We start from the raw sequence: 13,295 nt of genomic DNA, 5'->3' as shown, positions 1-13,295 counted from the left end.
AAACATTACCTTTTTTCCTATAGGTTCAGGATTAGAGAATTTTTAGTTATAAAAAAAATAAATAAATAATCCCATATTTTTTTAAGAAAATTGCCATGGGAAAATTGGCCCTGTTATTTGTTATCATCATCTGACACTGATGAATAATGCTTCCAAAAAGCTTCAGCATCCAGATTCATCAAAGTTAATTATCCTTTAGTTGTGCTGAAGTCAGCCTTTAGTAAAATTGTCATGCAAATCTATCCGTAAACCAACAAACAGGCAGACAAAAACATGGCATTCAGGCACTGAGGCATGAGAATTTGAACGGTTAAAGAATCTGTGGTGCTTGATGTTGGATCTAAACAAAGTGCTTGTTAAAATCAATTTTATGCCACACTAGAAGGACGAGCCAGGAAAAGCTGGGGTGATGAGATCTCTCTTTTTAGTGCCAGTAAGAAGCCAAACGGCGGGCAGCACACAGAAGAATGGCTACTACCAGCACATACTGAGCTACAGTAACATCTTCCAGGCTGTGGGACAGGAGAGAATATTATGAGAAGCAAGAAAAAAAAGTGATAGAAAGAAAGAAAATTGCCAGCGATAACAATATCTCCAGTCACCTAAATAGATTCAGTCTGTAAATGGGTGAATAAAGCTATCCAAGTAATAGAGGAAAGAAGCGTGACCAGCCAAGAGAGCATGTTTACTCTAGCACGGCAGACCTGCATAATAAAGGTTTTATCCACCATCAGCAGTCTGTGCTGCGGCACATGGAAATTCTAATGCTCAGAGCTGCGGAGAAATGGCAACATAATCCCACCCTCTCTGTCTGCATCCTTTGATCTTTGCTTTTTCTTATGTCACTCCTCCCATTCATCCATTCATGTCAGTCTCTAATGATCATGACATTTATCATGGCCTAGACTGGGGGCATGTGATAAACAGAGCATCGTTGGTATCAGAATGCTCATCTTTTCATGCCGCGCTTTGACAGTAACAAACTCTTTTTGTGCACTTAATGTAACCGTCTCGGCCCGTGACAATGGGCAACCAAGCTGTCATAGACATGGACTCGTAATAAATGATCTAACTTGGTAAAACAATGTGGAGCATAAGATGAAGAAAAATCTGGTATCAAGACTTAAGAATCAAAACGGAATAAAGTCCTGCATAATGTACATCATGATATAAAAACGTTTTTTAACCTCATCATTATGGAACCAAATACATACAAACACATTCTCATAAGGCTGAACCTTTAAATATCAGAATTTATTTGGGCTTTTGAAAATGAATCAATCTACAGTTGTGTGTTAAACGTATTTAAATCATTTTTTCTTTTTCATTGTTTGTTCTGATTGTATTGTTGGTGAACAGTCTGCAGCTTTGTCTCAAGGTTGGTACCATTTTACCTGTTTTAGATGAAGCCAAGAACCAATGACAAAAGTTGCTTGAATGGCCACTGCGAGTCAGTCTCCGTCGACTCCTATGTCCCATGTACAGGGGTTTTATTAATGCTTAAAATGGAACAGGTGAAGGTCTTGAGAGCAGTGTTTCCCAACCTTTTGGAGCCACGGCACATATTTCACATTAGAAAAATCACACACCACACCACCAACCAAAAATGTCGCAAAAAGCATATTGATAATTTTTTGCCGCACACCAGGTATTGTTTTGGTTTGTCCCCAGTATACCTTTTTCTTTCTTTCTTCTGACTCATGCACGGGCCTTCATCTGGGTCCGAATTTTCTCCAGGATCCAGGTCAGATTGACTACTTTTTCTTTTTTAAATATTTATCTATTGCTATTACGTGCTGCGTTGTCTCACTTGCAGCATGACTATGTAATTTCTTCTTCATCTTCTTCTGTTTTACTGGCAGTTGGCATCCCATTTAATTGGAGCAAGAAGTTTTATTACAGTGGAAGAGAATGTAATTGTTCTGCCCGTTACTCATGCTGGTCGCTTAGAGTACCAATGAGGTGGAACCCGATAATCTTTCACGGCACACCTGATCATTTCTCGCGGCACATCCAGTGGTCGGGAAACACTGCCCTAGAGGGTCTGTGAGGTGTCACATAAGCTAAAATTCAAGCTGCTGAACTGGATTGCTACGCCTAGTTTGTGGTATTGGTGTCTTTTGGAGTGTCGTCTGACAAACATTATGGTTTGTTGCATAGTTAACTGTCCCATCAGTTCATCCAAGAAGTTAGTGCTGCAGATCTCATGAGAGAAATTCTAGTATTTTATTTTTATTGTACTTAGCACTATTAGCTTGATGTGCAATGCTACCATACAGTGTCTAGATGCGCATTTTCAGTCATATTTGCTAGCCTTTCCTGATAACTTGCATTGGAACTTTTCATGCAATAATGGTCACTTCTCTCTCCAACAACATAACAACACAACGGTAGAGTTGAGGCTTCACAGCAAAAGTCTACAAACCAATGAGTAACATCAAAGGGGCCAAGTCCATCTTTTCTATTATCTCCATTTCTGGTAGTCTCAAAACCTGATTGATCAGTAGCTTCTATGCTAGTTTGCCAACACTGACTGTTTGACCGATCAATCATCCAAATTCTCCAACAATATAAACTTTGAACTGATTTCAATGTGCTGCCAATCAGCATTAAATTCTACTACCTTCAAACTCCAGGCCACAGTTTATTCCATAATTGTACAAATGAAATACAACTGAATAATCTTTCACCTAATATCTGTAACAGTCCTTGACAGTGTTGGTGCCTGCCAGCTGCCTGACTTGTCCATATGTTCAGTATTAGATTAAAATCCTTGAATTACTCACAAATCTGGCACCTTTGTCACTAAAATAAGGGTAAGATTCAATGTGCAAATACTGCCTGGATAGAAAAAAAATAACTTGAAATTTCTTAATGCACAAGAGCTTCTTTTTTTTTTTTTAACTTTCAGTGATTTTGAGGGGAAAACTGAGTCGATCCTAATGGACTTGGCTCAAAAGCACTCCAAAGGAGAGGGCCACTACTGATGGAAATGTGCTGGAGAACTGCCAAGTGCATTTTACTGTCCACCGTTTCTGTTTATATGTCATGAACTCCACCAGGCAGACTTCAGCCATCTCATCAGGGCTCAGAGTCAGCATGCCTGAGAGATATGCTGTCAAAATGCCACCTCTCTCTGTCGCCAGACTTTAGTCTCCTCTGTGTGAGAGTGTCTGTGACTGTGCTGTCACCCGCTATTTGATTGCACTGTAATTGTTTGTGCTTATTTTGAGCATTCGTGCTCTTCAGGACATAGGTGTGCATGTTGTATGATGTAGCAGAGAGCTGATCATTTCTCGTAATAAAGCACAACTCAATCATTTTGGATAATCATTGAAAGAGTCGGCTTTCAAAACCTGAGTTGTTTTGTTTTTAAGTAGGAAATGCGCACAGTTTTTCATTTTTATTTTCCCATTCAGTTATTTCACATAAGCCCACTTAAATTGTATTTCTCCAACTCTTCCATTTCTTACCGGCTTATCTTTCTGGCACACTCAACTGTGTGGAGTGTATAGCAGCTGTAAACACGCTATGAATGTATATGACTACATACAAAAAAGGTCACAGCAGCCCTTCTATATTACTGCCGCTGCCACTTTTAGTGTAAAATATTGATCATATTTCTCTATAATGTGGCTGTGAATAAGTGGCTGGCAGGGCTCTGCGGTGCAGAAGTGGAGGTTTCAAGTGGAAAGTAATAGAAGATGTGACCTCACGGCTCCACAGATGGAGCATGAACATACTTTCCCTCTCTCGAGCCATATGATTAATTCACATCACGAGAGGGTGTTTTTTTTTGTTTTGTGTGTGTGTGTGTACAGCTAGTGTGACCAAATAAGCACGTGGGAGGGGAATCTAAGGTATTGCGTGACCTTGGACAAGCCGAAAATAACCAAATACTTGAAATGCTGTATGCATATGTAAATGTAAGCCAGACAGTATGTGATATACTGAAGTTTTGTCCATTTCTCTACTCAACTCATAGCTGTGTATGCATGTATTCATATATTTCTGTCCCTACACACATTAATTACCACCCACTTTTCCTCAGGCATGTTGTAAATTCTGAAAAGGCTAAACAGTGGCAGCCAGATCAGTCAATACGCTGGATTTATCAGATAAAAATCAATCTTCCTTCCTTCCTAACACCTGGCTGGTTGATTTCTCCTCACCTTTCCTTTTCCTCTTGGTCTCCTGGCTCCGTGTCTGTTACTCTGCCTTCCCTGCAGCCAACCTAATGTGCCCCAGCTCCCTCTACTGACATAATTATAGCCGATGAGCAAATCTGTTGCAGCCTGATTAGCAGCATCTAAACAGCACTGGCCCCGGACATAACTTAGACATAGATGGAGGGAGAGAAATAATGGCACAGAGGAGAAGGGAAAAATGTACCGAAAAGACACTAATAGGCTCTGCAGCATCTGTTATTTTTAGGGATTATAAATGATATATTGCATGTACGACCGGTTGTGCGATTTCTGTGGGGTACACAATAGCTTAAAGGCTGCTGTGAAATGCTTGGACCGAGAGATCCCTGTTTTAAATTCCCTGACAGGCTTAAAAATATTGATGTGGTTGTGAATTAGTAACACTCTCCCTCGCTGACTGCTGTCAGGATGCCCTTGAGCAAAACATAGTGGCTGCAGCTGCGTTGGGTTTTATTCCTCAGCTTGCGGCTGTGATTTTTGTGAGTGGTGATTATTTTTTTTGCACTAAAGTGGCCATTCGCGCCCATCCATGGTGAAAATTTGTCTCAATCACCTCAACGTAAAACCTCAACACCTGTCATCGTCATTGTTTTCCAAGGTCTGAGCCTTGCTAAATAAAACTTGATTGATCGCCTATTAATGTATCTGAAGGCAACTATGATTTACTTGTTCGGAACAAACAAGACAGCTTCCATTTTTCTCCACTAATGGCGTTCCTCCGCACCATAACTCTTCTTGTCTCCATGTATTCAGGCTCCATTACATGTGGCATCCATTTCAAAAGCAGTGTCTTGTGTCTATCGGACCATTACTCTATGTGGGAGAGCTGATAAAATGAGCCGAAAGGCTGTGTGGTAACTAAGAATAGCAAGTGTTGCTGGGGAGTTGTAAAAGCGTGTTTGTTTATTGCTGTTTTATTTCAATTTTATTTGGTTTACGCAAAAGTAATTACACTTGTAAGAATCTGCAAGACAGATACAAAAAAGCCTGAGAGAGCTGTTGCACCACAACTGCTTGTTCGATGATTTAAAATGGCTGTTTGGGTGCTGTAAACAACACCGTTAGAAATTAAAAATGGGTAAGTGCAAATCTCAAACCCATGTTTAATTCTGCGTTATGGTTAGGACTGTGTGAATATTGACTGTGGGATGTCTGCAGATATACACACTCGCACAGATGCACAGCCCACTGTTTTCTCTCCCTTCCTCGGTCTCTCGCATAAACACGTATCAGCAAACACGTGCGTGATCTATAGCTTTATTTCCCCAAGGGTCTGTTGTTCAAACATTAATGTGACTTCTTCCTCTGTTTATTTCTCCACAGAGAGCAAAGAGGTGTATAAGAGACAGGTGCTGTCAATCACATCCATCGCCATGGCAATTAGTCTCCTGGGAACGCTGTGCATGGCCCTCTACTGCCGCAACAAGTGAGAAAATAAACTCTCAACAGCGCACATAAAGTCTACAAATGGCTGTTAGAACTACAGTTCGAATCTTTTTAAATTCAGCATACTTATTGGGTTATTACTTACTTCCTGTAGGTAATATTCAAATTGCACTCACACAGTTAAATGCTGAGACCTGGGAACAACACTTCAACAACAAAGTGGATCAGTGAACAAATCTTTCTTTGAGGAAGAAGAAAGTCATGTAAAACTGCTTGTTGTAAATGAACTGTCACTAAGTAAACTTTAAACATATTACAGTGTACTGCTAATGAGCATTAAAATCTACAAACTTCGAACTAGAGGCGACAGGTTATTTCACAATTGTACAAATAATGTGTGAATCTGCACCTCTAAGCATTATCTTCCTAGGAATTATGTTTCAGTACAAACTGCGAACAGACTACATAACAGGTGGGGACTAACAGGTGTTATTTTTAATGTATTCAAGCTCTCTTTATCACTAATGTGTGAATGGTTTGTTAAGTAACATCAAAAATCAGACTTTCTTCAACCCTCTTTGTTGCATCTAACAGCCTCTAGACTTGAATTCATTTCTGTTAAAGACTCGGGTCATATTTGCCCCACAAACTGTTGCATTTATGCATTTAGCCGAGGTCCCAAATGCTTTGGCTTAATGCTTCTACTTTGTTTCTACATGGCACGCAACAGAAAGCCAGACTAGCCAGCACTAGTTTAAAAATGGAGACCACTAATCACTAAGCCAATAAAAGTTCTGGTTCCCATTGCAAAACAGACCAACACAGACTTCACAGAAATAAAATGAAAATCTGATGTGGACTCAAATCATATTTTGCTAGCAATAACAATAACAGGGAAGCACGCCATTATCTTTGGAAGCCCTCCAGCCCAAAATGGACAAATTGGCTTGGATCAGCAGGGCATTCAGTACATGAAGGGATTTCCATTTAGTTTCAAAGAGTTTGAAAGAAATTGATGCTGCACTGATGAAGCGATGTAATCTTCCAAACACGGAGCATCCACTGGTTGTGTTGTGTGCCATCTATGATGTCACCATGGCCCCATCACCTTTTATACCGACACTTGAGGTTTGCTAGACTTGCTATAATAAACTCTTGAATGCTAGATGTCACCACTCGGACAAAACATCACCACTGCTATAGAAGAAGAAGAAGTTGAAAATGGAAGTTTTCTGCAGAAAGTCTCATCTTGTCAAGGTTGTATAGCATGTCTCCCTTAGCCCTGTCCTTTTAACCATTGAAATGGCTAAAAACCGAGAAAGGTTTGTGTCTCTTTCCATTTACGCTGGTAAGGTTATACTGTTTTCAGGTCACACCAGCAGTTTCATAGTTAATTCTGGCATGCGCCACGATTCACAAGGGCGACAGAGGTGGGTGTAGACAGGAAGAAGTGCACACAGTCAAGCACATCACCCCACATTCACTGGATAAAGACTTATGTTATTAAGATACTCATTGGCTAACAGCATGTCACTGCCAAGTGCTGTATACTCTGTACCATAATTTTCCCCTAATCTTTCACTGAATATCACCAAAAATTAGAGACTGAGTTCATGAAGCTATTTATCATAGACTTCTGCACAAGTGGAAGTCTTTATGCAACCAGACATCCTACCCCCTGCTAGCCATTAAAGCATGCAGGTTTTAGTCACTTCTGCATTAGTTTCACTTTTCAGCCCTGGAAGCGATCTCTGTCTTTTATTCTGACTATTATGGCTCATCAGTATTTTGGCTGTTGCTAGCTGGCGCAGGCAGTGCGAGCATGCACAGGGGTGCAGCTGCAGCTCAGTCAGTAACTATGCGTGTCATTAATAACACTGGTTTTCTGGATGCTAAGCAGAGAACTTTCAAAGTATTTGGCAAGCTGTGAATATGTTGCTACTTAATGCATTTATAATATGTTCACTGACAAATATCCAAACAGAAACATTGCAGGAGTCCTCAGTTTTCCTGAGTTATAAAACACAATTACTGCTGATAATTCAGGTGCGCTTGTTTTTGATTAAGCAGATTAGATATGTTGGTTGCTACAATTTGAAAATGGTACTTAGTCACATGATTCTTAATTATTTAAGTAAGCAAAACATATATCTATAACTTATATTGCTGATTGTTCCGATGAATAATGTAGTTGATGTCCAACACAACAGAAAAACAGGATCAAATATGACATTTTGTCAGTCTCTCCCCTGTGAAGCAGATCTCTGCATATCATAAAGAGTGTTTCAGTGGCTTTGTGACACAAAAACGACCCAGGTTAGAGCTTACGGTGAGTATTCAGCACAGATAAATTTAGTTCAATTCTACACTGGAAAGACTCAAATTACAAGAACTGCAGTTGAACTATTACTCAGCTCTTAGAGTGACAGCATTTTCCCTTCCATGCTTGTGTGGCATGGAATTTTCTCCTTTAATATATTGACAAGTAAATTGGCTGTAGTGACATGAAATTTCACCACAACCAGCAATTTAGATTTTTTTTTCTTTTGATTTGAAAGTGTCTACAATGACTGACATTCAAACGTTTTAAGTAATATTACTGATGCTACATTCTGCCACTGGTCCCTAAATCAAAATATTATTATTACATGTGGTAATAAGTCCTGTTGGGTGTGGTCAGACCACATGTCCACAAAGACATTTTGTAAATTTAGTGAAAACCAAGGCAACATGTTGAGGCATCCCGCATCTTGGATGAAATCCCAGACCGGGTGTTTGCAACAATTTGTAAAGCTCATTATACACATACACATATTCATAGCCTGTTATCACCCAAAGGTCAGCTCATGTGGCTTAAGCCCTTTCTCTGCTCTCTGCCTGTTTTCTGTTGGGTATAAGTTAATGTGTTCACAGTAATTGGTAAATGAATAGTCTTATATGTATATCCCCTGCGAAGGGAATCTCAACAGCATGGGTTAAACATCTGGTTCTAATGGCAGTATGCCATTCAGAGTATGTGGAGCAAGCTATGATAGATGGCACTGTAATTCCATAGGCTTTCCTCAGTAATATAATGATGTGAGTGAGTGAGCAGCCTGACAACAAGATAATCGGATCAAGCGATGATGGACAGGCGCTTTCAGTGAATCCATAATTGAGTCAGGGAACTTGCTTGTTCAACGGAGAAGATGCATACAGATTGGGATGAAGGAGCAAGGGAGCGGATCTGAGTGACCTGAATAAAGATAAAGTCAAAGGTTTTCTCACACCGAGAAAAAAGATCCCGATAAAAGTGCAGCTACATGAAAGACAGATGATTTCCCACTTCATGCTAAAACAATAACAGCGAGACATTAAGTGTGTTTTACATTGTAATATCCATCACTGCTGACTTATCTGCTTTATCGTCCTCTCAAAGTTAACATGAACTCTAATCCATCAGTGTTCTGAAACTCACCACTTCATAATCAACATTTAACCTTAAAAAACAACAACAGTCCACGAGCTTGTGTCATAATATGATCAATTAGTAGCAATTCCTCCTTTAATTTTACACACTCATTATAAAGTCATGTTTTTATCTTCTCAAAATTCAAGTTCCAAGTTCATCTAACGTCCTGATTTTGCTACGCAGTTAAAACAGAGTGTACCAAACTTAACTCCGATCTATCACGAGATGAGAACATCAATATTTAACCATTCTGCAACATTATGTGCACCGCCATGTATATATTTTTTAATTGCACAAAAGGTGCTTAAACTAAAATCATGGTTATGTAATAAATAACTTATAAGCAGGACTAAAATATTTAAAGAAGAATATGAACTCGTGGTCTGTAAATGGAGGTAGGCTTCAGTCTCCTTGGTGAAAGTCAGAGTTAACACAAAAACTTTAGAATAGATCGCCTTAAGCTCTGTACCCTTTAAGTCCCACCTCATTCAAAATATGTTTTGCTCAACGTTACTTAACTTGGATGTTTGACCTTCTCTGGTCTTAAAATGCACATACTGTATTTGATGTGCAGTTTGACACCAGCAGACTGTTTTCATTTCTGCTGAAGTCGTTTTCTCAGGGCTAACCTTGGATCTGATGTGTGTGGACAGGAGCAAGATTGTGTTACATCACAACTAGTCATGAAGCGAGTCATAGTGTGGTATGCCACAATGCTGAGTCATTCCCCAGCGCACATACGCTGACAGTGAACTAATCCATATCGTGCGGTGACAGTGGAGTGGAAGCAGTGCTGAGAATTTTTAACAAGCAGTCAAACTTTTTTTCTTTAAATAACTTCATCAGAAGCAATTTCTTTTATCAGGCAGATTATCTTTATAGGTTCTTAAGTTGCCTTGCTTTAAAATACTGCTTGCATTGGGACTAAATGCAAAAAGTCAGCATGATTTATCAGTAGTCAGCACTGTTGCCTTGCAACAAGAGACTCCTGCATGTGTGTGTGTTTGCAGAGGATGTGAATGTAAAGAATTCCTCTAATGCAGACATAATTTTCCTGGTGTACTTAGTTGTTTTTTCTAATTATCCTTCTTTGAAGAAACAAGGGTAGCAGATTATTTAGGAGTTAAGTCTCTTTGTTGCTCTCTACTTGTGTTCTGCAATAAAGGCATAAAAAGCCATTCCAACCATCAGATAATTTAAGGATTATGATCATTTAATGCTGAATAAGAAATATAGTAGAGCTACTATTAGTATTAGCTGTGTGTCAGTGGCCCATTCAGGAGATCAGGCTGGTTGCAAATATGTTGTGCTATTGGTGGATACTGTCATTGAGCCTGATTTTATTATAAGTTTTGTAACGCCACCCTGAGATATCAAAGCCAAATTTTCTCTTTTGCACAAACAGTGAGGGATGCAGGCTGATCTATGACAAAGAGCATTGATACCCTTTTGGATCCTAAAACGGCAAGCAAAGGAGCAGATTGCGAGAAGGCTTTAGAAGAGATAATGGACCGTTCCTATTAAGTAAACACTTTTCCAAAACTAGTGTGTACCAAATGTCACAGCCTCCTTCTAAGAAAATATAATTAAAGGGCCTCAGAGGTGGAGAGGATAGAAGCTTAGCATGCGGCAGTTTGTAAACACTTCATTAGGTCGCTGTCATTCAGCAGAGAGTGTCTGACAAAGGACAAGTAAAGGCTTCATCAGCTGCATCTGGTAATGAGCATACCCCTGACACAACACAATGAAGTTGTGATACAGAGCTTTTGTGCTCCAGGTCAGTCTAATTGCACATGCTTGGGTAAGTGGTGTAAAAAATCAAGTAGATTTTTAATGTCTACTGGTCAGAATAGCAAACCAGAAGAGGTTCTTTCAGATGAATGGACCAAATCGGCTCACATCCTTCAGCTACTCCAGTTCTAATTATTCCGCTTTCTCTAACTTGATTACCTCTAAACCTTTTGTCATGTAGTCAGCTCTGTGTCTGTGCAAGATTAGGGTCAAACTAATTAATGTGGCTGTCAATGACTTTAGTACTTCAGTGTATTTGCAAAGAATGTTATAAAGATATTCTTTGTAATATTCAATTTTTTTTACTAATGTAAGGAGAACATATCTCAAATGAATAGTCACATTCAACATATCTATGCAGAAACTATTAAATGAAGTCAATTCAATTTTATTTATACAGCACTAAATCTCAACAGCAGTCGCCTCGAGGTGCTTTATATTGTAAGGTAGACCCTACAGTAATACATACAGAGAAGAACCCAACAGTCATATGAGCCCCTGTGAGCAAGCACTTTGGCGATAGTGGGAAGGAAAAACTCCCTTTTAACAGGAAGAAACCCTCAAGGAGAACCAGGCTCATCGGTCATCTGCCGTGACCAGCTGGGGTGAGAGAAGGAAGACAGGATAAAGAGATGCTGTGGAAGAGAGACAGAGATTAATAATAAGTATGATTCAGTGCAGAGAGGTCTAACTATATGCTTTAGGAAAAAGGAAAGTTTTAAGCCTAATCTTAAAAGTAGAGATGGTGTCTGTCTCCCAAATCCACACTTCAAGTCAAGTTTCATAGTATAAACATCTGTTAGTTTTTTAATCACCAATCACAGAGAAATCAGGTAAAATTATATTGCTGGTAGAGAGCTTCTCAGGAAGGTCAGTTTCTTCCTCTCGTCCTTCTCCAGGGAAATCTTAGAAACCAACTCTCCCTGACCAGGGAGCCAGTGTTTTGGTTGGAAGGGAAGAAAATAGATCCTTTTAGGAATCACAAAGGATGGTATGGATACTTTAAAAAGTAAGCCAGGCTCATAAATTCAGTTGCGGGAGTTACTTCTTTATAAACTTGGACTTAAATCTGTCCCTCCTTTGTTCCGTCCTAAATACAATATTGAAAATGCTGCTGCACATAATGTTTCTGAGAACTCTTGAGATCACTGTTGGACTCGACTGGCTGGGGAAAAGAGACCTAAAAATTCTCACATCTTGGGCTGCAATTAGCAGCTACATATGTTTAGTTTGTTGTCCGAGAGGAGACCTGTAGAACACTACTCGGTGAGATCTGCATTTCTGAAACAAAGGCAAGGGAGCAGACATCATTTTTCAGACTTGTTATAATTAGCTGTTTGTGCCAAAGCTCCAGTTTTGAATTAATTAGAGCAAAATTATAGACTGGTTACAAGTGAGACTTGCTAATCTCAAGATAATGACTGCAAAACATAATTATGACACTGAGGAACTCGATACAGGTTGTACTGGAACAAAACCTCGGAGCCTAATATCACACTAAGGAGGAACTGATATGGATTTCTGAGTGGAAGCAGCTATGGGAGGTTAAAGGCCTTTTTAGCCAGCAGGTGTGTCTCTTATTTCTTTACAGTCAGACAACTCCAAAGCAGTGTTAACAGAAAACCATTTCAGGATCCACTAATCTCAAGTGATGTAAAAATTAATCGATACATTTCGAAAAATCAATACCAGAGTGAGAGATGGAGCTGAATCTGTTTGGAACCACCGATTCAAATCAAAAGCTATAACAGAAATGACCTGAAAACTGTCAGTTAGCCTTCACTTTTGTTTGTCTGACCTTTAATAAGGAAATGCCAGCACTGAATATACAGTATAGAACTTATGATGGTGTGTATGATTTACTCTGGAGACTGACAAAGGTTACACTGTGCATGAATATACCACGTGTGCTAGTGTTTATGAGAGGCATATTGTTGGGCATTTTAATACTGCTGCTAGGAATAAAACCTGTTAACAGTTTCTGTCAACGTGCATACGTTATTAGATTGTCATATAGAAGCTAAATTTAAACTGAACATCACTCGGATGGATTGGAGCCAGCCAGAAATGTCAGTGTCTCCTATTATTATGTATTCATAGCTGTATAAACACATAAGAGTAATCACTCACATTAGATGTTGATTCAGTGGGATAAAAATCTAGAAGCCTAAACATGATCCACATTCATTTAGCTAATAGCAGCACTTACTCTCTAGAAATCTAACTTTTTTTTAAAATAATATGAAACCATTAAGCCACCCAAATTGAAAATATTTGCATCTCACTCAGTCCCTAAACATACATATTAGCCTAATAAATTCAACTTCAGTAAAAGCGCTAAGACAATGTAAAAATCAGCAGCTTTTGACTAGCTTGCTAGCATGTGCTAACAACCTGTACTTAAGCACTTGGTTAAAAATTCAGTGGTGGTCCCTCCATCCATTCTACACTCAACGTTT

At 39.3% G+C, this 13,295-nt stretch overlaps 1 protein-coding gene across 3 annotated transcripts in view; it reads left to right on the top strand.

Moving 5' to 3' along the window:
* The window catches only part of nrg3a (neuregulin 3a), a 336,802-nt gene that overhangs the window by 297,274 nt on the left and 26,233 nt on the right, over positions 1-13,295 (top strand). For all 3 annotated transcript variants that reach the window (XM_019367053.2, XM_025897549.1, XM_005473727.4), the window contains one exon: positions 5,532-5,634. In XM_019367053.2, coding sequence (XP_019222598.1) covers positions 5,532-5,634 — 103 coding nt within the window. The remainder of the gene's footprint in view (positions 1-5,531; positions 5,635-13,295) is intronic.

The sequence above is a fragment of the Oreochromis niloticus genome, linkage group LG13 (genome assembly GCF_001858045.2).
Source record: "Oreochromis niloticus isolate F11D_XX linkage group LG13, O_niloticus_UMD_NMBU, whole genome shotgun sequence".
Classification (NCBI taxonomy): domain Eukaryota; kingdom Metazoa; phylum Chordata; class Actinopteri; order Cichliformes; family Cichlidae; genus Oreochromis; species Oreochromis niloticus.
Note: the sequence above shows the minus strand (reverse complement) of the source record. Positions and strands in the feature narration are given on the sequence as shown.